This window comes from Patiria miniata, unplaced genomic scaffold, assembly GCF_015706575.1.
Source record: "Patiria miniata isolate m_02_andy unplaced genomic scaffold, ASM1570657v1 HiC_scaffold_9, whole genome shotgun sequence".
NCBI classification, from domain to species: Eukaryota; Metazoa; Echinodermata; class Asteroidea; order Valvatida; family Asterinidae; genus Patiria; species Patiria miniata.
The window spans coordinates 6,105,385-6,133,276 of NW_024037076.1; the positions used below are offsets into that span (position 1 = coordinate 6,105,385).

Genomic DNA, 27,892 nt, shown 5'->3' on the forward strand with positions numbered 1-27,892 from the left:
TCACACGTGCTGACCTCATTCACAGACACCTCTTCCTTCCCTCCCCTATGGAGCGTAGTCTCTGGGTGTTGTTTTTCTGCTCAACACCTTTTATCGCTTCAAGTTCGATCGCAGCTGTGAGTGCTTCTTCTAAATTACAGGGAAGCATTTGAAGCGTCCATGTCCGCATGTTTCCATCTGCCAAAGCATCAAGAAACTAATCTCTGGCCATTGTTGCCACCCCGGCGTCTGGGAGCTTGCGGAAAGTCTTGTCAACAAGAAGCCGAATATCCTGTGCGAGCTCCGACAGAGTCTCTCCATTTTTCTGACGTCTGTTCTTAAGTTGCACCCTATATAATTCATTCCGTCCATCTGGTTTAAACCTTGCTTTCAAAGCATTCACCGGACCGCTGAATGTTAATGATGTCCCATCGTTTGTCTGACCCTGCAGCACCTGTTGGTTTGCACCGGCCAAGGATACAGCAAGATACTCCGTGTTCAATTCCCCCCCCCCCCCCCCCATCCGTTAATACTGGCACACATTTCAAAGTGTCGATAGTATGCAGTCCATGAAGTCGTCCCATTGTATCTATCGGGTCGCATAAGTGGACGCAACCGCCCCTGCACTGGTCGATCTACAGTCCCTGCAGCTGCTGCAAACGGACTTGTGTTTGAATGATGTTGATAAGCACCAGCGGCACGAACATTTCGCTGACCGACTCCTTGTGTATCATTCCATGGTCGTTGACCTACTGCAATGTGTTGCTACGCCGCACCGACGCCTGTGGCTCCGTGCTCGTGGTGTGCACCGATGAACAGTTGATTGACAACCGATGAACTGGGCGGCGCAACCGATGAACCCGCCGGTACCCTTAAAACCGATGCATCGCCACCTGACGCATTGGCCATCGGTATGACCCCTGAACCGCCAGCGGCACCAACATAATCATACCCATTCCATGGTCGCTGACTGACTCCGATGTGTTGCTGCGCCGCACTGACGCCTGTGGCTCCGTGCTAGTGGTGTGCACCGATGAACTGTTGACTGACAACCGATGAACTGGGCGGTACAACCGATGAAACCGTTGGTACCCAACCGATGCACCGCCACCTGACGCATTGGCCGTCGGTATGACCCCTGATCCGCCAGCGGCACGAACATTATCATACCCTGGTGTATCATTCCATGGTCGCTGACCTACTGCAATTTGGTGCTGCGCCGAACCGACGCCTGTGGCTGGCTCTGTGCTCGTGGTGTGCACCGATTAACTGTTGATTGACAACCGATGAACTGGGCGGCGCAACTGATGAACTCGCCGATACCCTGAAAACCGACGCATCGCCTCCTGACGCATGGGCCGTCGGTATGACCCTCGAACTGCCAGCGGCACGAACATTATCATACGCTGGTGTACCGTTCCATGGTCGCTGACCGACTCCCATGGGTTGCTGCGCCGAACCGACGCCTCTTGCTCCGTGCTCGTGGTGCTCACCTATGAATTGCGAATTGACGAACATGAACCTGTCGGTGCAATCGATGAATCCGTCGCTGCCCCCACAACCGTCGCATCGCTATCCGGTGCGCTAGCCGTCGGTAAATAAGGGAGGTTTCGCAAGCGAACGGATACGCTTACAAATACGTTTAGCTATCCGTATCCGTTTTTTACTTACGTGTAGCGAGCGAGATATGCGTGTCGTCGGCACGTTTAGCGGATAGTGAGTGGCGTATGACGTCATACGTGCCGACGACACGCATATCTCGCTCGCTACATGTAAGTAAAAAACGGATACGGATAGCTAAACGTATTTGTAAGCGTATCCGTTCGCTTGCGAAACCTCCCTATGAACCGCCATCGAAGTGCAGTCGCCCTTGTCTGTCGTGCCACGGTTGCACTGCGGAGCCATTGCTGTGCTGGATTGTCGTGTGCCCGTTGACTCCATGTACCTGCTTCGGTGCATCGGTGGCTCCGTCGTATGATGCGGCGCCGTGAAAGAGTGCCTGGTTGCTTCAGTGCTCTGCTGTGGTGTGACGGTGTGGGCGTGGAGGCTTCGGCCGGATACCCTGCGTTTGTCCACTGGAACGAGCTTGTCGCTGGCGGGAGGATCCCCGGTAGCGACAGGAATGAGTGCTCCGGGTCAAAAGCTGCACGGGGAACTTCATGCAGCATGTCAACTACAAAACTTGACATGTCGCCTTGCGGGGCAGGGAAAATGGGGGGAATTGTATGGAACAATGGTGTCGGGAGGGAAACGGGTGGAGGGGGCATGGATGGACGAGTGGAAGGGTGCAACGGGTTGGTGTCTGACATGTCGGTGGATCGATCAGGGAATCGTGACTACGAGAAAATGGACTCGAAACAGAAGCGGATTCACCGCTGCCACCAATGTGGCGTTTTCGGGGGTTCAATTTTATTCAGTGGACACACAGAATAAGACACATATGACACCAATATTCCGGTTTCTTAACTTCTAATTCTTTCCTCCAAACATCCAAACAATGAACACACTTTATCAGTAAAAGTCGTATAACTTGTAATTTAATCTGCACTATGTGGAGCCTGGGGTGTGTACACACGGAGCTGTACCTTACAACCTTACAACCAAGATCTGCAGAGTAGCAAACCGTGCGCGCGCGCGCACGCACTTTCCGCGCCAATTTCACGCTGACTTGCGCTGACCCCAAACTCCACTAAAAGTAAATAGCGCCACCTATACTGAATTCTGCAAACTCTTCAATACCATTGACGCTAAAAGACTCAAATCTAGACACCTGGGTTATCAACACCTCGATTGGACAAATTCCTGCATTTATTATTAAAACAATTATTTCTGATAACGGCGCAGGCTAATGTGCATAAACGTATGTACATATTATCATTGTAAATGGCTTTAATGAATTTATGGGTTTAGACACCATTTATGCAAAGAGAGAGAGATGTTAATTTTTGTCGTAATTGCCGATACTAATTTTGCATATTATGCATATAGATGCATTATCATTGGTAGCTAATTTGCATATTATTGATTTCAAAAAATGCTCAAGAATGCAGAAGGAGAAACCTACGGAAAATTGATCTTCAGGGTACAAAATGTAACAAGAAGATTTTGCGGAACCTAATGCACGCTTCAGTGGTCATCCCTGACTCTAATAACACTGGGTTGTTTATTTTTATTTGAACTCTATAGTATATATTACAGTTCGACAACATAACACAATACTATACGGCGATATAACGCAATAAAAATATCGCATTACAGCGTAGTTAAAGTACGGCGATATAAAGCAATAAATTACGGCGATATAACCCAATAGTATGGCGATATAACGCAATAAATTACGGCGATATAACGCAATAGTATGGCGATATAACGCAATAGTATGACGATAAAATGCAATAGATAACGGCGATATAACGCATAAGTTCAGCGATATTATACAAATAACGAATGTTTGTGAGTGCGATGGTAAGAATAATTTCATGAGGTGACAGATTGAATGTTCTATTCCACGAGGCGAAGCCGAGTGGAATAGAACATTCCATCTGTCACCGAATGAAATTATTCTTTCCATCGCACGAACGTAAAACATTCGTTATTTGTTTTATACAACACCTGAATAAATTCTCGTCATTTGATTGGTAAATTATAAACTACAATTTATTTTGATTTTAAAGATGTTGAACTACCCCTACACGAAAATGTTTGAACCCAACGCTGTAGCCCTGGCTCTTTGGAACAATGCGCGCTGCGCTGAACGCGCACACCAGCATGCATTTTGCACGCAAATACCGCGTCATGGAACAAGCGCAAAGTGAAACGGTATAACGCATGGGTATAACGCATGGTCGCACCGTGCATTATACCGAATAATAATATGTCACGTGATCTACAATTCACCAATCAGATGACGGGGATTTATTCAGGTGTTGTATAAAACAAAATAGTATATGGCGATATTACGTAATCAAATACGGCGATATTATACAAATAAAGCCCGGTTCATACTTCACGCGAAAGCGAAAGCGAAGCGAAATTCGTGACGTCAACAATACATTCGAAGCGCGTCCACCATTGTTGACGACATGAATTTCGCTTCGCACAAGCTTCCGCATGAAGTATGAACCGGGCTTAACGAATGTTTGTGAGTGCGATGGTAAGAATAATTTCATGATGTGACAGATTTAATGTTCTATAGACCGCTTGCAGACGCGATCGATAATTGACGCGCTAAGGTGAGCGACGTCATGATCTGGGACAAAATGTGCGTGGATAGATATACGCCTGTCCCACAACATGGCGTCGCGCGCCTTCGCGCGTCGATTATCGCACGCGTCTGCAAGCGGTCTATTCCACGAGGCGAAGCCGAGTGGAATAGAACATTCAATCTGTCACCGAATGAAATTATTCTTTCCATCGCACGAACGTAAAACATTCGTTATTTGTTTTATACAACACCTGAATAAATTCTCGGCATTTGATTGGTAAATTATAAACTACAATTTATTTTGATTTTAAAGATGTTGAACTACCCCTTCACGAAAAAGTTTGAACCCAACGCTGTAGCGCTGGCTCTTTGGAACAATACGCGCTACGCTGAACGCGCACACCAGCATGCATTTTGCACGCAAAAACCGCGTCATGGAACAAGCGCAAAGTGAAACAGTATAACGCATGGGTATAACGCATGGTCGCACCGTGCATTATACTGAATAATAATATGTCACGTGATCTACAATTCACCAATCAGATGACGGGAATTTATTCAGGTGTTGTATAGAACGCCATAATACAGCGATATTAAAATACAGCGATATAACGCCGTAAAATAGGGCTACATTACGCAAAAGTGAGGCGATATTACACAAATATTGAATGCTTCGAGAGGTGTAGTAAACCTAGCCTCCCGAGGTGATCCATGGACATTCTATTTTCCAGAGGCGAAGCCGAAGGAAATAGAATGCTCCATGGACCACCGAGGGAGGCTAGTTTTACTTCACCACGAGATAAAGCATTCAATATTTGTTTTATAACACTTCACCCACAGAATCTGCTTGGTTTTAACATTTTAAATTATTTAAATCTGTGCACAGTTGAAATAAACTTCAATTTCAATACAAAATTGGTGGAAAATATATTTTTCTCTTCCAAACTACCCCTTCGCGAAATGTTTGAACCCAACTCTGTGGCGCGCTCTCTTTGGAACAAAACGCGCAACGCGCACACCAGCATGCATTTGCACACAAATATCGCGCCGTAGAAATAGTACTTTGGTTGCCAATGGTATAGTACTTTGGTTGCTACGGGTATAGTACTGTAGCGGAACAGTTAATATTGGCGCGCTAGGTTCACCGTAGTTTATTTGGATGGTACGCGGACTTCTGTCCGTTGTACAGCGCGCGAGTAGTGTGGCTGGTTGGTACCCAGCGCGGGTATATAAGCGCGTGTCGCGCGCGCACTCACTCTCTTCCATTTCACTCGTCCATGGATTGCAGTCTCCCATTGCACTGCTCACGTTGTGTGCTTTAGCTGTTAATTGTGGCGCGAAGCGTAGCACAGTTCCCGCTCAGAGACTTGGAGTTGCTGGAGCGTGTGTAGTACAGTTGTGGTCAGTCTCTCACTCAGGAAGAGCACTAGTTCCGGTGAGTGTAGGGATTAGGAAATCTGGTTGGTACGGGAAGCATTCCAGTTCTTGACGATTATTGGAAAGGGGCCAATTCTTACAATTGAGCAGGACACACCTAAGTAGAACACACCTAAGTAGGACACACCTTAGTAGGACGCACCTAAGTAGGACGCATCTTATTGGGTCTCCAAGTGGTTATAATAAAGCAGTGAAGCCCTAAATACCCGAGTGTCTGATCTATTCATTGGACGTTAACCCTTCCCCGAGTGTGTTCGTGAGGTTTGCGTGAGAGCGCGAGTGAGTGTGTTCGCTGAGCGCCTGGCGGTAGACTGCCCCAAAACGGACCTGTTCCCCTGGCCTTCCCCACAGCCGCTCGTCGGGTCGGCAGAGAGCAATATCCAAGGCATCGTCGACACAAGACCGCCACAGTACTTTTGGCCGTGCACAGAAAGTGGAAAGTATCATGTGACTCGCTCTCGGCGAATCAAGACATAGAATCTGCGGGTGAGGTGTTAGTACGGTAAACGCAATACTACGGCAATAAAACGCCGTAAGAAAAAGTGAGATGCGCAACGAATTGGCAAGTACGAGTCACTTTACGATCTTCGCCATTCTTCATGAGAACATATTTTTTTCATTCGGTAAGGCCAGTTTAAAGCATGTAGGCCTTATCGAAGACAGACATTTTTTTTCTTGAGTGCAGCTATAGCGACCTTGAAAAAGTTTTTTTCTTTTCGAAAAAAAACACATTTTCTTGAAAGCGCACTGAACAATTTTTTTATACACAAAAACATGTTCTTCTTCTAAAAGAGCGCCCTCAGAAAAAAGTCATTTGTCATTTTTTTCTCATTCAAAATAGCACATTACATTAAACTTGAAGTGAAATAGAATGGCAAATGTTTGGAGAATCGCCCACTAAAAGCGAAAATATTGTAACGCGAAGTATTGTAAACGAATCGAAATGAGCATAAACGAAATGTTTTGCTCAGTCACTTAATAATATTGAATGAACTGAAATGGAATCGAATGTTCTGGCAGCAAAAATAAAACGCTTGCGGAGATTCCTGCTTACTAATGTAGTCTGGTTCCCGACGCTCACGTCTAAATTGTAGGTCAGGCAGCCTCCGTGGCTAAAAATAAACATGACGACATTGATGGCCCTTTTTCAAAGCTCGGCTTTGTTTTCGACCTCGCTTTGACACTTAAAACGTTTTATGTTCTGATCAAATATTTAAATAAATCACTTGCTTCGTAATATCAATCATACAGTTATGACAATACAGCTTGATATTTCTGTACGATAACATTGACTAATGTTGATCTGGAATCTTCAAAATTAGGCACCCAAATAGCACTGTTAGCAGGCGAAGACGGATGAAGACCGAGTTTTGGAAAATCTCGGTACGGTCGTCAAATTCAAAATTGTACATGACGCTGCAAAAAGTTCGCCCGTCCGATCCGAGTATACTTGATGCACAAAATCGGCGTTAAGTTTTTTTAAATGAAAGTAAATTATGAATTTTAATTATCAACTCATTTTAAAAAGTTGTTAAAGGGAAAATACAACATTTGCAAACATCAAAAAATAAAACTACCAAATCATTTTGAAATACCTTGCTGGACTGTTAGTGAATGACAGTGTAAAGCATCCTGTAAAATCATGGCACCTTGTAAACTGTCATTTTCAAGAAAAGTGGTATTTTTGTATCAATTTCCAACGCTGATCGGCCGATCAGCGTTGGAAAAAACTGGCTTTTTTTCAAATGCTGGCCCCAGTTGACCATCGCACTTGTTTGCAATCGATTACACACCTACGAACGGGTACAAACCAGCTAGACTGGTTCCCTGACCTTACAATTCCCCAATATATGTAAACTGCTCTGTTTCTTCTTAAATGGAGTCAGGGAACCAGACTACAGGAAAATGATTGTTTTTCTTGGTTTTTATAGCATTTTCGAACCCAAAACCTCAAAAATGTCAGTGTAACTATATTTGCTATATATTTCCAACCCCCCAATTCCATCCATTTCTGAAAATTACAGCAAAAGCAAATGATGTATATTCCCTTTAATAAGCAATTAGCAGTTAATTAAACCTATATTATACTCGGAAATACTCGTGCGCTAACCGATTGTCGACGAAAGAACTCGGCAAATTTCGGAATTCCTCCCGTTTTAGTCACGTGATGTAAATTGTAAAACAATGTATTACCGGAGGCTACCTGACCTAAGATTCATAAGGAAAAGTCAGAATCTTTTGGTCTGGGAACCAGACTATTACTAATGTTGCTATAAATACACATGTCGTAATCGTCATTTTAGGTGGCACTGCCTGTTACAGCAGTCTCTACGTCACATGCACAGTGTACATGTACATACATGACTGAACAAAAGGCAGGAGAAATTAATACTCGGTTGAAAACAACACTGTGTTAACGCACCATACTAGCGTGTACGCGGATAATTTGGCCTACAGCTCCATCCATACAGGTCGCCTTTTGCGGATAGATGTAGCAGGTAAGGAAAGCTTAATCGACAGGACAACCAGTATTGCCATGAAGATGCTGGGGACTTTCTTTAACTACCTAAATATCCTTGACCATGCGAGACCAATTGATTACTTTTATGTCACTTCTCTTTGTGTTTTAGTGGTGAGCATTATAGGCTTTCATTAGTGCGTATCTGTTTTATTTTTGCAGAATATTCCGGAGCATCTATATCGCTGCAAATCCAAAGGCATCACCTGCGGACTGCAAGAATAGACCACTGTAGTTGTCATATCAAGGTTAGACTGTGAAACTAACGTGCACTCTATCGTTGAGTCTCAGTACAAGAGTTACATTCAATGTGTGGACCGAACAAATTTACAGATGCCCGCATAAACCCGGTATAGGAGTAGCGACGCTGTGTGGACTTGCCCACGTCCATACGGTGTTTCCCGGCCCCTCTCTGGAAAGCAGATTTAGAGGCATTTTGGGGTTATAGGTTTATCCATGGCAAAATGAAGGAAAAGACTAAAGAGAATAAGCCCCAACAGGAAACAAATTGGATTGAAAGAATGTTCACAGTGTGAGTAAAATGAGGTTTTTTTCACAGGTTTTTCTTAACTACATGGAAACAAGGAATGTTCACACTACGTATGTAACATAATGTCTGAGCCACCATGATTGGGCGGGGGTAATTTTTTTTTGGGGGGGGGTCTTCCGAGGACCGGGAGCAATTGTTTTCCATTCAACATTTTCGCACTGGAGGCATAGTGAAAGTATATTATGGTCCATTTCATAATTATTCAAAAAAAGGGCATAATTCTGTGGACATTTTGTCCAGATCACATGGCCGTTGTGTCGGTACTGTATAGACCTACATTCTACTCGATCGCTTTATCGTGCAGGCTTTAGTTTTTGCCTAAAATTGTGTTTCTGTCTATCCGAACACACTGTGTAGATTGAGGAAAATGCAGTTAAAGACTGACCCAGGGCTGTGTATTGTAACGTCGACCAGATCCTAGGTTTTCACACGCAAGACGAAGGAAACCACACTGAGACACTATTCTTCAGGGTTTCGGGGCTCTAGGCCATTTATTCTTGCCACTTTTACACGAGGCCCCCTGTTTATACAACTCACCACCAAGACACGTTTTACAAAAATGTTAGTCTGGTTCCCAGACCAAAAGATTCCGACTATTTCTGAATAGTCTGGTTCCCAGACCTGACAATTATTCCCGACGCTCACGTCTAAATTGTTGGTCAGGCAGCCTCCGTGGCTAAAAATAAACATGACGACATTGACAGCCCTTTGTAAAAAGTCGGCTTTGTTTCCGATTTTGATTTATCACATAAAGCTTTTAATGTTCCGATCAAATTTTTAAAATAAATCTCTTACTTCATAATATCATACATTTATGACAATACAGTTTGATAATTCTATAAGAAAACATTGACAAATGTTGACCTGAAATCTTCAAAGTAAGGCACCCTAATAGCACTGTTAGCAGGCGGAGCCGAATGAAGACCACACCGAGTTTTGGAAAAAGGCCGCTAACGGTCGTAAAATTCAAAAAAGTACATGACGCAGCAAAAAGTTTGCCCCTGGTATACGATTTTGTCCTTGAATTTCAAATTTGCTTACAAAAGGCAATAAATATTATATTATCATCTCGGTTTTTTTTTAGTTTTTAATAAGCAATTAGCAGTTAATAAAACCTATATTAAACTCGGAAATACTCGGGCGCTATCTGATTGTCGACGAAGTGAATTCGGCAAACTTCGGAAGTTTTCGGAAAAAGGAGGAATTCCTCTCGTTTTGGTCACGTGACGTTATTTGTATTATTAAAAAAATAATGTTGACATTGCTAAAGACGGGTTAACTGTAAGTTTGCGTATGGCCATTGGGAATATAACATGGCGGTCTTCTTTCTTCTTTTTTTTCATTTCAACTTGCAGGTTGAACCGAATCACAAAGAGTTTGAGTTAACACTCAGAAAAAAAGACAAAGACTATGGATATCCAAGGTAGAAACGCAAAATCACATTACTTTCATACTTTCAAAGCTAGAGCTACTTTATTCATAACATGATCCAAATATCTTTATCAAGAACTAAGTGAATATTTCAACACAAATATTTCAGAACAAATGTTGGCGAGTTATATGGGCCATTTGGAAGTTTGTAACAGATTATTGTTGTTTTGGGTTTTCTTTTTTCCGTCTTGGTAAATAGTATAAGGGAAATATTAGGAAACTCCGTAATGAATACTTATATCGCGTGAGTTCTGAGAAAGAATCTAATTTTAGCCTATAGTTCTGTTCGTTCAGAATTCTCTATACGTAGGCCTAGCCTACACAAGCTTCCATTTTAATGTAAAGTAACAATTTTCATTGTACTTATTTTATTTATTATTTCTTATAGGTAAGAACATACACATAAACACAGAATACAATACAAACATTTAAGTAAACAAGCCAGTGTAACAAAAACCAACGAGAAGACAAGCAAAAACAATATTGATAACACCCCTGAAGGGTTGCCAAAGGCGAACTTAATCACTATCTAGTGGCTCTCCCTAAAAATGTTATCAAGTACAAAAAAACCAGAAACATGCAACAATAATAGGTAACTGACTTTTGGATCACATCCTGAAACAATTGGCAGATATAATTGAAGCCAATTACACACATATATGGTTTGGATTCGCGGCGTCGGGGGGGGGGGGGGGGGGCTACGGCTATGATGAGCTACCAAACAATTCTGAAGAACATGTAGCTGGTTTCTCATATGTGCGTTTTTCTGTAACGCATACATATTACGTATGCGCTGCGTATGTGTTTCCTTTTTTTACGGACGCGATAAATCAATCTTTTATTACAAAGTTTCAAAATAGTGTTATTTATGACTAAAGCACACACTCCGTTTCATAAGCGTCTTAACTATGCGTTTTAAAACCTTTCTTTATAACACTGCAAACAAGAACAGGAATCCCATTATGAAAAAAAAGATGAATTATTGAACCTAAAATTGTTTCAACACTTTTGCCCACTCCCATAAAAAACACACAGCCTAATTTGTTTTGTTCACCCCACCCATCATCTTTTCAAGGTCTCCCCAACTGCCCTTGTAACAATAACGAAAAAATCAAGTACCGACCCTACATCTATGACGATCAACTACTCGGCGTGCGTTGTACTAACTCAGCCTGCGGTCAAGAGTGGCTACAGGAGCGATTCTTGTATCATCCAGACGAAGATAACACCCGCCCGTCCGTAAACGTCGAGGATGTCACCCTCAAGCAACAACTCAAGATAGTCACTGAGAGCAATACCTCCTTCCAGGTAAAATATAGTCGCACCAAAATCGAGAATTTTCAGTCCCTGTGCAATATCCTAAAGGTGGGGGATCACATCACTTGGCATCGCCCTTTGGGCTACTGGCATCATGCCATTGTGTCAGAAATTGATTACGCTGGGGGGAGCGTTATGGTTTTTCAGTGGTGCAAATCGGACAAAAATGTGCTACTGCTACAAATCACACACAAATGGCTTGACCTAAACCAAGAATGGGGAGAATTGTTTCGTATCGATTACCCTGACGAGATAACTCAAGTTAACCCGTCTGAGTTGGTAATTGCTCGGGCTAGATCTAGGTTAGAAGACACTGGTTACAGTCTGTTTAATGATAACTGCGAAACGTTTGCGACATGTTGTAAGACAGGGCTTGCAGAAAGCTGCCAGGTTGTCTGGTTATTCCATAAGCTGAAAGCGATTATGTTTACAACCACAGTCAAGGCCGTCGGAACTGCAAAAGAATTTTTTGCCGAGATCCTAGAGAAAAAGTCCTATTCACTGTGGATTGCTATCTTTGTTGAGTGCGGCTTTTGCGTGTACGATGTTTACAAGATTTTAAACAGCAGAAATGCTGGTGACATTTCCCGGCACGATTGCATGGCCAGCGTTGCCCAACGTCTTGCCGAGGCGATTTTCGGTATCAGCACTGGCGCGGCGTGCAGCATGGTTGGAGGATGGCTTGGAGAATTGCTTGGATGTACTTGGGTTGGACTTTCGGTAAGTATGGAGGTTTTAAAGCTCATTACGCCGGTTATAGGAATGAAAAACGCTTTGTGTTTAGTACCTTTGAATCTTGTTAAGGGTGCATTTGGGACTTATGTAGGGGGTATTTTCGGGACTTTCTTAGGAGAGGGATTGGGAAAGTTCGCAGGAATTTGCATAGGGGCGGTGGTTGGTCATCCGCGCGTTTTAATGACCGGGACCGATGATAGGGCTGTGAAAAGCATCCAGGACCTGAAATCAGGCGATGAGATTGTCTTGCATGATGACAACCACGCTATAGTCGTGGATCTTGATCCGACTAACAGTAAGGTCGGGGTAGTACATTACACCAAAAAACAAGTTGTCGTGCAAGAGTCGGTTGATTTCAAACCTCCCATGTACAGGCTAGAGTATAGGGACGATTGTTATTCACCTGAGGAGGTCATACAGAGGGCTAAATCTAAGATTGGTGATAAAAAGTATGTGAACTCCAAGACCTTCTCCAAATGGTGCAAAGTAAAGTAAGGATATCAGTCTTTTACCGTCATGCCTTGACAGTTGCTTTGCTAACAATAGCTTGGCTCTATTGACAATTATCCTCCACCAGATTTTTTGGTTTGAAATGATACATCAGGTTTTTATTTTATATCAACACCAATAATGAAAAAGATGACGATTAGTTTTGTAAGACTCCTTACAATACTAATCGTCATCTGTTTCATTATTGATGTAGAAATAAAATAAAATTAATAACTGTCAACTTCATTTCGATTAACATTATTTTTTTCTGGCAAATTTTCGAAACTTGAAACGTATGGCTGTGTGTACAGGTTAAAATATTAAATCTAGGCATTAGGCCAAAAAAAAACATTCGGTCTCTGGTCAGACCAAAGTGCCGGAATTGATGCGGGGACGCGGTTTTTTTTGGGTGTTTTTTTTTGCTTTTTTTTTCTTCAAGCTTGGATTGTACAGACAAGGTGGGGTATTTTTTTTTTTTGGGGGGGGGGGGTTTGGTGTCCTCATGTACATTGGTGTCCTCCATAATTTGTCTTGGTGCTCTCAATCATTTGCCTCGGTGCAATTTCCCATTCCTTGGTGCTCTTTGGTAAAAAAAAAATGAGGAGGTGCGGCAATAGAGGGCGCTGTTGGAGCTACCGCGGAACATTTTGGAAAAAAAGATTGACGCGCATGATTAAAATCGACGCGCGCGCTGACCAGAGACCGACTTATTATTTTTTTTTTGGCCTTAACACTAAATATGGAGATGTTTAAAACATAAATCTGACGAAATATGTTATAAAATTATTTAAGTTTGAAAGCAAAGCCGTATACACTTAAAGGAATATTAGGCCTATTAAATCCGCTGTACTGAATATTATTATTTGGCGATAGGGGCCCACGTATACTTGTATATACATTTTCAAAGTAAAGACAGCTTTTAGTATCATAAGTAGGTATAAATGTTGCATATTGTGATTGCTAAACCCATTTTGTTCTCACATCAAATATCCGAATTTATGTGTTAATTAGACTTCGTTTATAAAAAAAAAACATTGAAGAAAGATTATCGTCGTCTCAAAAAAGATTTATTCTGTGTACGATGTATATTTATGCTCTTTGTATAATGATGAAACTAACAGTTTTATTCTAATGTTGCTGATTTTTGTTTCAAAGAGGATAAATGGGTTGACTGTGGTCTATATTTTGTACGTAATTTATCCTTACAATACTAATCGTCATCTGTTTCATTATTGATGTAGAAATAAAATAAAATTAATAACTGTCAACTTCATTTCGATTAACATAAATTTTTTCTGGCAAATTTTCGAAACTTGAAACGTATGGCTGTGTGTACAGGTTAAAATATTAAATCTAGGCATTAGGCCCAAAAAAAAACATTCGGTCTCTGGTCAGACCAAAGTTCCGGAATTGATGCGGGGACGCGGTTTTTGTTTTTGTTTTTTTTTTGCTTTTTTTTTCTTCAAGCTTGGATTGTACAGACAAGGTGGGGTATTTTTGGGGGTTTTTTTGGTGTCCTCATGTACATTGGTGTCCTCCATAATTTGTCTTGGTGCTCTCAATCATTTGCCTCGGTGCAATTTCCCATTCCTTGGTGCTCTTTGGTAAAAAAAAAAATGAGGAGGTGCGGCAATAGAGGGCGCTGTTGGAGCTACCGCGGAACATTTTGGAAAAAAAGATTGACGCGCATGATTAAAATCGACGCGCGCGCTGACCAGAGACCGACTTATTATTTTTTTTTTTGGCCTTAACACTAAATATGGAGATGTTTAAAACATAAATCTGACAAAATATGTTATAAAATAATATAAGTTTGAAAGCAAAGCCGTATACACTTAAAGGAATATTAGGCCTATTAAATCCGCTGTACTGAATATTATTATTTGGTGATAGGGGCCGACGTATACTTGTATATACATTTTCAAAGTAAAGACAGCTTTTAGTATCATAAGTAGGTTTAAATGTTGCATATTGTGATTGCTAAACCCATTTTGTTCTCCCATCAAATATCCGAATTTATGTTAATTAGACTTCGTTTATAGAAAAACAACATTGAAGAAAGATTATCGTCGTCTCAAAAAGATTTATTCTGTGTACGATGTATATTTATGCTCTTTGTATAATGATGAAACTAACAGTTTTATTCTAATGTTGCTGATTTTTGTTTCAAAGAGGATAAATCGGTTGACTGTGGTCTATATTTTGTACGTAATTTATGTTTTTATTATGTTGACTGAATCTTTCAAACTTTGCTATGGGCAGGACACGCCTGTATACCAAACAACTTGTTAAATCATTTTAATTCTTTACATAAAGTAGTTCAATTACATTTACGCTTTAATTAAGCCAGTCATACAGAACCGGGATTTGTTTACGTGGTTATCTTCATCACAATTTCCATTGATAACAGTGGAAATACGCCTATATTAACCGTTTGTAAACATTGTTGAAAACATAATATAATTTGGTCTGAGTAGGGCCTTTGGTTGTGGTATGACTTCTTCAATCCACTACGTCGGTGACAGTTACCAACAATGTCATAAATTAAAAGACGTGTAATGTATTTTTAATTAACAGTTTCAGTATCTGTTGATCTACGCATGAGAATGTAAAATAACTGATCAATAACACAAAGTGATACTACTACATGTTTTCCAATTGAGATCGCAAATGCCGCTATGTACAAATTTGCTGCCGTAGAAATAGACATAGGTAGCATAATCAGGCTGTTTACGGTTCATTGATACTTTACTTTCTCTACAAGTATATCATTCCATTCTAATATATAAAAGAAAATGGATTGACTTTAATATTGTAACATTTGTAAGTTTATATAGACTTTGGTGTCCACTTAAGTATTCTATTTCCGCCTACGTAGTTGTTGAGTTTAAATATACCTTTCAACGTTCCATAATTATGATCTTGTAATTCCCTATAATTCCAAAATACAACATTTAAGGTGCCTTTGTTATTAAATCATTTGGGGTCCTCAATTAGTATTTCGGCCGTTTTCTTAAATTGCAGATGCGTAAAACTTTACAAAGAAAACAAAGCACAGACTTGCTGTTCAGCTGACATACCCATTTTCAAGTTCACTGGTGCCGGCCATAAAAACGAGCCCGAAATTGCCTGCACCGGCCAAATCACGATTTGCACGACCTCGTGTTCTCTGGTATTAGAGCACCTTAAGGGCCATGAACTTGAGGGTTAAAAAATGATGGAAGCCGTGCACAGGATGACTGCGAGCTCGTATTTCTGAAAAATGAGGCCCTAACATTGCTCTATTTTGCAGTAGAGCGATAGACATTCTTTTCAAAAATGGCAACGGGCTTCAGGACTACTTTTCGGGTTGATCATCTTTGGATGGAATTTTCATCCAAAAGCCAATCGTGGCCCCCAAAAAATAAACAGAAAATGAAAGACGATGAAATAAGCTTTAATTTTATGTGTATCTCAAACATCTTGCAAAGTTCCGAGTATTATGTGTGCGTAATGATCAATGAGGTCCATGAAAATTAATTTACTGGTACAGTCTGAATTCTATATGGGTGGCGGCTATTTCTATTACTGCTACGACAGCACGGGTCGATATGTTTCATGGCTAGGGACACATTTCAGTCTATACTACAATTCAAGGAATCTCTGTCTGTCTGTCTGTCTGTCTGTCTGTCTGTCTGTCGGGCTGTCTGTCTGTCTGTCTGTCTGTCTGACATGTACGCCGATTATCTCCAGAACCGGGCACCGTATGAAATTGAAAATCGGCGGGTGTATTGCTCGGGACACCAGAAAAGCAGCATTTTCTGAGCCTCAACATGACAGTATATAGCTTTAATACATCACGCACTGCCGTTCTTTTCAATTGTTTACGTCATGTAAAGCTAAAGCGCGCGTGCTCAATTTGACGCAAACGATGCAAAAAAGACGGGCACGCGCCATAACTCTATGGCACGCGCACGGGCATTGTAGGGCGATACTATTGTCCAGTATGGGTGAATTTATAACACCTCACCCACAGATTCTGTGTCTTGATTGGCCGAGAGCGAGTCACATGTTACTTTCTAATTTTGCTATCTTTCTGTGCACGGCCAAAAGTACTATGCGCATAGCAACCAAAGTACTATACCATTAGCAACCAAAGTAGGCCTACTATTTCCACGGCGCGGTATTTGTGTGCAAATGCATGCTGGTGTGCGCGTTGCGCGTTGTGCGTAGCGCGTATTATTCCAAAGAGAGCGCACCGCAGACTTGGGTTCAAACATTTTCGTGAAGGGGTAGTTTTTAAGAGAGAAATACATTTTCCACCAATTTTGTATTGAAATGGAAGTTTATTTCAACTGTGTTCAGATTTAACTGATTTGAAATATTAAAATCAAGCAGAACCTGCGGGTGAAGTGTTATAAAACAAATAATTATTGAATGCTTTATCTCGTGGTGAAGTAAAACTAGCCTCCCTCAGTGATCCATGGACCATTCTATTTTCCCTCGGCTTCGCCTCGGGAAAATAGAATGGTCCATGGATCACCTCGGGAGGCTAGTTTTACTACACCACTCGAAGCATTCAATATTTGTATAATATGGCATTGCGTACCATGTTACCGTATGTACACCTGCACGGGCACATTATTTTTGCAGTCGACTGAGCGACCTTACTGCAGGACGATACCATTGTCCAGTAGGGGTGAGTAATATCTGCGCTATTTTTTGCAGCCTTTTTGAGAGCCACTCGCTCAAACAATTTCAAACTTGGCACAAACTTTGACGTGAGTGTGCGTTCAACCTGTGAAAACAACACCATTGAATCGCGTGCGTTGTTTGCACGAGCAGTCCTAAAAAAACACTGCAAGCATGCAACAAATACCTGCGGCAAAGCAATTTGCGCTTCCCAAACAAGCACATATTTTAGACGGTACAGCACGGTTTTACGCGTACGAGGACGTTAGAGACTGCCCGAGATTTTGTCGTCGACTGAACAACAATTACTGTAGGCGACTGACTGAGCAACCTTTACTGTAGGACAATACCATAGTCCAGTATGGGTAAATATCAGTGCCAGGGGATGGCGACGTGTACAAAGTGCTCGTTTAACTATAAATGTGCGTTCAACCTGTGAAAGCTAGCAACATGTCGTGTGCGTTGTTTGAATGAGCAGTTCTCTGCACCCTCCAAACAGACACGTTTTCAACGGGCCCCGGCACTAGTTTGTATAATACGGCGCATTTCCTCGCTGAGTATACTGTGCAGGTACTATGTATGGGGTGGCATTGAACTTTTTCCAGCACAAGTTTGTCTAGAAAGCCTTGAAAAAAAGTTGAGTTAGTGGAGAATCCAAATGAGTCTGCATTGAAAACGGAAGCCAAACTAAATGAAGTGGGTGAATACGAATAGTCGTGTGACAAGGAAAAGGACGTTAGCAGGCCGAGGCACGCAAGAAGCCCTAGATCGAGTTGAAAGTTTTTGTGTGCCATTTCTTGAAAAAAATCACACACATTCTTTGTGAAAGCTGCTCTGCAAGTGAGCCTGTAAAATAGGTGTTACGAGTGACCCAACTCAACCCAAATCCAAATAGGGGACCTCTCGGGAATTGGGGATATTTTGTCCTCTATTTCTCAACGTGTATTACCTGCAATCGGGGACACCCTATTGCCCCTCTTTTGATAGTGGGTTAACTTTTTAGCTAGGAAGACATCCTATATATTCTTTTTAGACGCCTTCTTTTCATTCCGTGGGCACAAACTTGCTCCGAAGCTGCCCGGCGTACACGTTTCATCCATAGAAAGCCTTGACAGAACGTGAAAAACGTGTCAGACTTTGATTAGAACGTGAGGGACCCCAGAGGGACCCCATCAGAACGTGACAGGTCGGGAGGGAACGTACTGGCATCCGTGGTAGACCGCGGGCCGAACCGTAATGCGCCTTTGAGCCTCCGGGACTCAGCTGCCCCTTTTCCCTCACGGCCCATCACAGATACTGTGATAGACCGTGAGGAAACTTAGCAGGACCAAACAAAACTTGACTACAGAGAAATAAATTGCCGAAATCCCACGGCGCACTACGTTTCGGGCAAACGGGGCTGCCGTGACCGCCGGGAACATAGTGTAAACCTAGTTTAAGAAAGTAAATACTTAAGTAGCAAAAGCGAAATCGATGAAGTGTGAAGTTGCATCCTGTGTGGATGCCAAGTAGCTGGGATCCTAGAGCAAGCTTGGTGCCCATTGAAGCGGAACAGTAGGGTAGCAGTGTCTGTAGTGGGAGGACCTAGGGTATAGGAGACCCATCAGTCTAATTAGGTGGTAGCTGAGGACTTAGGGTATAGGAGACCCATCAGTCTGGAGAAGTGGAACCAGATGTCGTTGAGTTGAAACCCGATGACTTGCGGAACTGTGTTGTGCTTGCGGATCTCGATGGCTTTCCGTATGCGTCTTGGATGCCAGGACTGGATCGGTGCGATGAGTTCGGCCGCATCCCAATCAACTTTGTGGCCGTTGATGGGGAATGTTTGACAATGGCCGATTTGTCAAAATCCCCTCGCCGTCCATGTGCTGCTCTGAGTTCCTTGAGCCTAGTGGGAAGGTTCCGACCGGTTTCGCCAATGTAGACTTTGCCGCATTCACATGGAATGCGGTAGACTCCCGGCATGGAAGAGTGGAAGAGGAGTCCTGCTTGTCCTTGTGAGTGTGAAGGCTGCCTTGGAGCTTGTTGCCAGATGAGTGTTAGAGATGATGAGAAGCTAGTCCTATGTAAGGAAGAGTGACTGAGGGAGATACATATAACTCTAAGCCAATTCTATAACTCAAGGCCAATTCTAACCTACAACACGAGGAATCCCCATCCAGTATATGTAAAAAAAAAAAAAAAATGTTTTGATATGTTCAGTACGTTTCGTTGAAATTGGTCAAATAAGCCTGGCTACATGCATTTCTAAAAGTGTTAAAACTGGTGTTTGCAATATCTGTCAATCTTTTCAAGCCTCACGAATATTATAGGTTTTCCCGGTTATTATAACACTTGTATCACACGAATTCCCTATATCGATACTTTAATTTCGTCCGCGAACATCCCCAAGCTCAATTCTCAATTTGAATTTCAAAAAGCCACCACTAGATTTCATACAAGGCTCAGTATAATTCAAATTGGTAGCATTCCGATTCGTCCAAAATCTTTGAAATTCGTCTCGTGAAGCAATCGGCGTTGAATTGACAAAGCAAATTCGTTTTTTGTCATTCGTTTTCATGTTGTTGTCATTACATTTCGTCCCTGGTGACTTAAATCGTATACGATTAGAAAATGCGCCCAATCTTTAGACTTATTTGAAGAATTATGTGTATTAAAATAATGATAATTCAACATATATTTCCTTATATGTATAAACAAAAGTAGTTAGCTGTAAGGTATGAATTTTTCATTTCTGTGTTGCACAATTAACATTAGAGTCAGGAATTGACATTTCCCAATATGCACGATTTTGGACGTATCGGAATGCTAACAATCAGAATTATACTGAACCTTAAATGAAATCTAGTGGTGGCTTTTTGAAATTCAAATTGAGAACTGAGCTTGGCGATGTTTGGGGACGAAATTAAAGTATCGATAAAGGGAATTCGTGTGATACAAGTGTTAAAATAGACGGGAAAACCTGTATCTTAATTGTCAAAGAAAACTCAAAACTTACAGCTATACTTTCATTTATAAGGAAATAAAATTGCTGAAAATTAAAATTTAATTATTGCGCATACAAGTCCAAAGATTGGGCACATTTTTAATCGTACCGTTTTAAGTCACCAGCGACGAAATGTAACGACAAGAACATTAAAACGAATGACAAAAACGAATTCGCTTTTTCAATTCAACGCCGATTGCTTCACGAGACGAATTTCAAAGATTTTGGACGAATCGGAATGCTACCAATTTGAATTTTACTGAACCTTAAATGAAATTTAGTGGTGGCTTTTTGAAATTCAAATTGAGAATTGAGCTTGGGGATGTTCGCGGACGAAATTAAAGTATCGATACAGGGAATTCGTGTGATACAAGTGTTAAAGGAACCGGAAAAACCTATAATAATTGAAGGGTCCTATCCACTATGCAGTAAAAAATTGCTGAATAGTCTCCTTTACGAGTTATTAATTAATGTCCCCCTTTTTGCAAGCTTCCATATTGGTCGATACTGAGACCCACGCGAAGTTGAGACGAATATGCTAATATGAATGTGCTAATATGTACTTCGTCATTGTTGCCCCAAGATCAGATCATTGAGCTAGACCCAAGGAGTCGGAACTCTTGGGCGATTTACATTTTGACCATTAACGTTCGAATCCCTCAGGAATGTCCATAGCTACAGCACTGTGACCGCAAGCCTGGGCCATTCATTGCATGACTGCAAGCGGCCTTTGAACGCGATGATCGCCGCCGCCTTTTTAGTTGGCAACCAACTTGAAAAATAATGTTTACGACAAGGTTTTAACAACTGCGCAGTTGTTTGGTGTGAGTTATTAATTCAAGTTATAGAAGTGGAGTTGTTGGTCCTTGAAAGCGCTACTTGTTCCTGTAATTTGAAGATGACTTTTTTTTCGATAAGTTATCGTGTCTTTTCGGAAATTTTAATTGCCAATACATTTTGTAAAATGTAATATTTTGGGAAATTTCACAAGTTTTCATACTGAAGGTATAGAGTATTTTGTTCGTCATGAAATGATTGTTTCAGTGATGTTGACCACATTGTTAGCCAGTATTAGCCAACTCCGAACAAACCTTTCGAAATCATTCATTTTTTGTGATGTATAAGCATTAGTGAGCGCGGATCTCTATTATATAGAGATTAGCGTAGTGAGCGACTGAGCAAGGTGGCCGCCAGGTGCTTTCTACTGTTGCTTTTTATTTCGAGCGCGGCGATGATCGTTATATCACTTTGAAGTACTAGAGTTCTGACTCCTTCCATTCATAACTCCATGATCAGATCGGCCCAGCATGCAAGTCAACCTGAAAACCATGCACGTGAGTTTGGTCGGCAACAAATCCTCGTCAAAACTTTGCTTCAGTGGCATTATCAGTTGGTAACTTTATTTTTAGCATTGTCAGAAAACAATATCTGGAGGTAAACATACGTTACATGGACTTTACCCGTCAGGTGAACCTCTATAAATAATATAGATATAGATATACATGTAGATATAGATATAGATATAGGGAGAGATAATCAGTGGGAAAATCCAGCGTAATGAAATAAGTTACAGACCGCTATTCGGGTCTGGGATTAAAAGGGCACTCTTCATTTACCTGCCTTTAAAAATAGACATAATTACCAGCGCATAGAGTATCTAATTGTTGGTAGATACGTGCGCTGTTGAAGCCTCCGGTATTGTAAATATTATAGTGGGGCTGTTGAGTGATACGAATGTGCACTTTGTGACTAAAGCATGAAACTTTGCCGCGTATGTTTCAGCCGCTCATTTAGCATGCGCTCAAAATATGAAATACTGATAATCAGCAAACATGGATGCCTGCAGTCGCAGTTTGACCCACTGAAGTATCGGTCAACATCACAGTCGAAGTACTTTGATGAATTTTTCTTTCCACGTGGACAGGAATTTAAGGCAATCAAAGTCACTTTTGCAAACCTTAGCGTAAAAAACAGAGAGTATTTGATTATTTTTTGCTTGTTTTTGCGTGTCGTGTAGTACGGAAGTATTAAAGTAAAGTAATGGAGCTAAATGTATCTTTCCTCCAGCACGTGACCTAGCTCATCGCGCGCGAAGCTAGGAATGCGCAACGAGTATTTACGCGATGCGCACACGCGTTAGCGATGGTGCACTGTGCGCGTAAACGGCGTTGCGTTCGTCACGTTTTCGCGCATTATTCGTATCTTTCCTTCAGCACGTGACCCTCCATGCAAGTCTGCGCGTGTAGACGCGCTGCCGAGCTAGTCTTTTTATTCTATATCTATCCGGTTCGTTAGTGTAACGTCACCTCCAGCACTTTCTGCACGATTGGAACCGGAAGTTAACGCAGCTCGGGCGTTTGCAGCCAATGGGCGCTAGTAATCAGTGGTGTGTGCGCGCGTGTATGACGTTTTTACTAACGAACCGGATGGGCTATAGATAAAGAACTTAAAAGAAAAAACGCACGTTTGAAATTTTGACCCTATTCACGTGACCGATTGCTGCGCCCTGTCAAAACGCGCGTATTATACGCGCGTCCGATCTTTAAGTTCTATATCTATGGCCAAGTTCATGCAAGGACTATAGTTGACCAGCCTCGACTCCAGGGGCGCGTGCTCGTTCCGTGTAAACACTAACCCCTGGCTGTGATGATGACGTAAATGACGCTGAATGGCTACTCACAGCGTACTGTGCGCGCATTTTGAAGATTGCACGCCGGGCGCCCCAATAATGCGCTCGCGTGCTTTGCACGTAACGTCACGTACGAAAAAAAAAATTATGATTCAAAAGTCGCGATGCCTGTATGGATACGATATGGATTATGTCAGCCGCGTTTTTCGCTAAAAAAAAACCCTGTATCTGTGGTTGTAAAGGCACGAAAGGGGTACGTACATTTAATACAAATCTTTGCTAATTAACACAACGTCCAAACGTTGTGTTTGAAAGGATTGATTCTTCAAAATCACAACTTTTAAATTTTAAAGATGGCGTCGGCACGTAAAACGGATAAACTGCAGCCCTAATTATAATGTACCGTATTTTGGTATATTTAAATTACACAATTCCAGGGGTTACGATCGCGCAAGGCATGATGGGAAACAACATGGCGCTGCAAGATCGTACCCACGGGGCACGAGGTTGGAACCAGCATAGGCCAAGTTCGGGCAAGGACCATTAGTCGACTAGTGGTTGATTTGTGACGTACCTTACGCCTGCGCACTAATAGCAAAGTGCGAACGTCTCTAGTCGAACGCTGGTCAAAATGTCATTGCAAAATAAAAGTTCAAATATATCAAATGACAAGGATCTATATGTCTGTTATATAAAACAAATACAGAGTGGCTTTAAATTGAGAAATGGGAGGAATATTATCGCTCGGTAAAATCTGGTCTTTTCAATATTCCTCCCATTCCACGCTGAGCCACTCAATATTTGTATACCATTACTTTACGTTAATAAGTTGCGCGTCCACGAGAGACAACAAAAATGGCGGAGATTTATCGCACAGTGAATGGGCGCGTGTGGACGCGCTGCCGATCTAGTCTTTTAATTCTATATCTATGGCATTTACACACAGATACCGCGCCGTGGAAATAGGACTTTGGTTGCTAATGGTAGAGTACTTTGGTTGCTACGGGTATAGTACTTTTGGCCGTGCACAGAAAGATAGCAAAAATAGAAAGTATCATGTGACTCGCTCTCGGCCAATCAAGACACAGAATTTGTGGATGAGGTGTTATAATTCCAAATTGTCGACTAGCGTAGTTAACCATCGTCGACTAGACAGAGTTCGGGCAAGCGTTAGTCGACCAATTGTTAACTATAGTCCTTGCGCGAACTTGCCCCTACTGGGGTTGGTTGCTTCGCTGGTAACCAATAGCCGCGCACATTCATAACGCTAGCAGAGAGCCAGGATCACTGATCTCTATATAAAGACTGGATATATAGTTCGTCCTTCGAAATTCGAAGATGACAGCCAACATCTCCATACTAGTTGGTGTTGTGTGTTCGCAGATGGCTAATAAGTCCAATTCTAGCCAGGAAGCTACGGTCCTACACTGGACACACTAGGTTGGGGGTGGGGGTGGACACGTAGGGAAGCATCTAGCTGACGAGATTTTCGTTGCTGTCGTTTCAGCTCAGCCTCCCTGATGCGACGGGCTTCGAAGCTTGATGCACCTTCGTGTGATAATCTTCTCCATGCCGTTCGATTATGGGCATGTTCTTCCCAGCTACTCACATTGAAGTTGCATTGCTTCATGGTTGCTTTAAGGCAATCCTTGTATCTCTTGAATTTACCACCAGCCGATCTTTTGCCTGTTGTTAGTTCACTGTAGAAGATCTTTTTGGGGAGTCGATCATCAGGCATGCGTACTACATGACCTGACCAGCGAAGTTGAGCTCTCATGATCAAAGTACCTACACTGGGCAATTCCGCTCGCTTAAGAACTTCAGTGTCTGGGACCTTGTCTTGCCATCTGATGCGCAAGATCTTACGCATGCAGGAAAGGTGGAAGTGGTTCAGCTTTCTTGCGGCTGTAGGTTGTCCAAGTTTCACAGACATACAGCAGGGAAGTCAGGACTGCAGCTTGATACACACGCAGCTTTGTTTTCAAGCTTATGCCTCTCCTATTCCACAGACGCTCACGAAATCTTCCGAAAGGTGAGCTGGCTTTGGATATCCGATTTGTGATTTCCTGGTCTATGTGGACCTCTCTTGACAGGGTGCTGCCCAAGTATGTAAACTTGTCAACAGAATGAAGGATGTGATCTCCAATGCAGTGATAACGGGTGGAACATATGGCTTACTTGGAGCAGGTTGAAACATCACTTCTGTCTTTTTCAGATTGATTGAAAGTCCAAAGCGTGAGCAAGCTGTTGCGAAGCAGTCCATGATGAGTTGTATTAAGGCGAGCCCTCAAATTAGAATCCCTCCAAGGACCGTTCGGGGTTGAGCCCGCCCAGTATGTTGAATGGATTGGGACCTTGCATGGAACCGATCGGCCTGGATTAACTCCACCAGGCTTCTTCCCCATGGCTCTGGCTCATCACAAAGGAACCAATTTGCGACGCGCTAATCCTCCAGTAGGCAACAATGACTGTGATGAGTTTCATAGAAGTTGCCGCTGGTAATCCCAGGGGGCCGAATAATCCTCCAACAATGGCCAGACTTCAGTTTATGTTGCCTATTGTGAAACCCTGAGTCACCAGTTTGGACCGATCGGGGCGTCACGCTTCAGTGACCGGGTGGCTTCTGGCTTCGTACCGATTGGGGCGAAAGAAATTAGCATACCGGACCCGGTACCCGAACGGTCTGTTATCTGATGGCTCGCCTAAGTCTTCCTGGGTGTGTGCGACAAGAGCACAGTCATGGGCATATAGGAGTTCACGAACTAATTCATCGGAATACCTTCGTTTTTGCTTGAAGTCTTCTAAGATTGAAGAGTTTACCATCAGTCCTGAATCTCGTCTTCACGCCGATGTTGATGTCACGGAAAGCATCAAGGAGCATGCTAGCAAACACGACACTGAAGAGCGTTGGTGCAAGGACACAGCTTTGTTTAACTCCATTTGATACCGGGAAGGGTTTTGAAGACTCCCTATCGTCCGTTACTCGCGCCATCATACCATCATGAAACTGCTTAACCATCTCGGTATACTTTTCAGGGCAGCCAATTTTGGACAGGAGTTTCCAGAGTCCTTTTCTACAGCCGGTGTCAGATGCCTTTGTCAAGTCGACGAAGACACAGTAGAGGTCGGTATTCTGCTCTCTGCATTTCTCTTTTAGCTGCCGGGCTGTAAAGATCATGTCGCCTGTACCTCTTCTTTTTCTGAAACCACACTGGCTGTCGGGTAGAAATGTGTTGGCAATGTGTGTTGTGAAGCGATTAAGCATGATTCTGGCGAGGATCTCACCAGCAATGACCAGCAGGGAGATTCCTCTGTGGTTGTCACAAATGAAACGGTTGCTTTTCTTATAAATGTGGACAATGAAAGCATCCTTGAACTCTTGGGGGGAAGCACTCCTTTGATCCACATCAGTTGGAATAGCTCTGTGAGGCGTTGCACGAACGAAGCATCTCCTGCTTTGTATATCTCAGCAGGAATTGAGTCGGAACCAGCTGCTTTACCCATGGATAGTACATCAATGGCTTCTTCAGTCTCGGAGGTAGTGGGCACTTCAGCTAGGGCTACATTGACAGTGCTCTGAGGCAGGTGATCTAATGCCTCAGTGCTGATGTTTGAGTCTCTGTTTAACAGATTTTCGAAGTGAGAAGCCCAACGGTCCATGATATGGTTCTTTTCTGTGATTAGTGTGGTTCCATCATAGCTAATAAAGAGCCGCACAATGAATGAATTTGACGCCATATTGGTGAGACCGGCTGGTGATCTACAAAGGACAAGTTGCCGTTTTTATAGACAGCATGATTTCTTTTGTAACGTCGCGGTTCACTTGACTTATATTTTGACCACCACCACTGACCAAGGTTAACTACAATTTTTCTAACGTCGTGGTTACAAAAATGCCGCAAATATAACTTTTTCGGCGTTTTGAAATAATAATCACTACGGAAATGTGTCCCTTTTAGAACATCATAATATGTGAACGTGACCAAAATGCGCGTCAACTGTTGATACAACGCGCGCGTATTTACGCGTAGAACGTTCGTATTATACGCGGCCATCTTCGTGAGACCGGGGGCGAATTGGTCGATATGCAAAGTCTACTGTGTGAATGTTGTATGCATGTATCCGCTATCCAGTCTTTAGAGATCAGTGGCCAGCACCCGATTTCATCAAACTCTTCGTAACTTACGATGCATCGCAGCGCTGCGACGCGTCGTATCTCTACGATGCGTCGCAGCTGCGACGCGTCCTGCGACCTATTTCACTAAACACGTCGTAAGTGCGACGCGTCGTAGGTGTATTTATAGCACAACTCGGTGACTGTTTTATGTCTTTAGTCAGTGTACAGTAAATAGTCGTCTGGTATTCAACAAAGAGTCGTCGGATCTCAGCTCGAAAGTCGTTAAAACGTAAAACAAAATGGCGGCCGTGCGATGCAATTTTGAAGGAAAACAAGCTCTCATTAGACTGTATAGCTACTTTGAAATTTCAACTCTAATATTCCGGTCTAATTCATAATTATTCAATGAATTTTCTATTTACAACTTTACACACATTGCCTCGGTATTATAATCTCGTTAATGTAATGTTTGTGGCATAAAACTGGCTTAGAAATGACTCTTCTTATTTTGCGACGACCACTAGACACGTCGTAACTTGCGACGTGTTTTAAGCCGTTGTCAAGGAATTTACGACGCGTTCAACACATCGCAACTTTAGTGAAATGGAAGATACGACGCGTCGCGAGTTGCGACGTGTTACACGTCGTAACTTGAGTTGCGACGCGTCGCAGCGCTTCGTGAAATCGGGTGCAGGATCCAGAGGTTTTGCGATGACATTTTGACTAGCGTTTGACTAGAGAAGTTCGCACGTTGCTCTCAGTGCGCAGGCGTAAGGTACGTCACATATCAACAACTCGTCCTTGCCCGAACTTGGCCTAATAAGCTAGC

General features: G+C 42.5%; 1 protein-coding gene across 1 annotated transcript; it reads left to right on the forward strand.

The window, feature by feature from the left end:
* The first annotated feature begins 2,212 nt into the window (after positions 1–2,212).
* Positions 2,213–25,138, forward strand: LOC119720380. Its single transcript, XM_038190040.1, has 3 exons — positions 2,213–2,273; positions 11,195–12,156; positions 25,040–25,138. The coding sequence occupies exons 1-3, from the start codon at positions 2,213–2,215 to the stop codon at positions 25,136–25,138; spliced, it is 1,122 nt and encodes a 373-aa protein (XP_038045968.1).
* Positions 25,139–27,892: the final 2,754 nt, after the last annotated feature.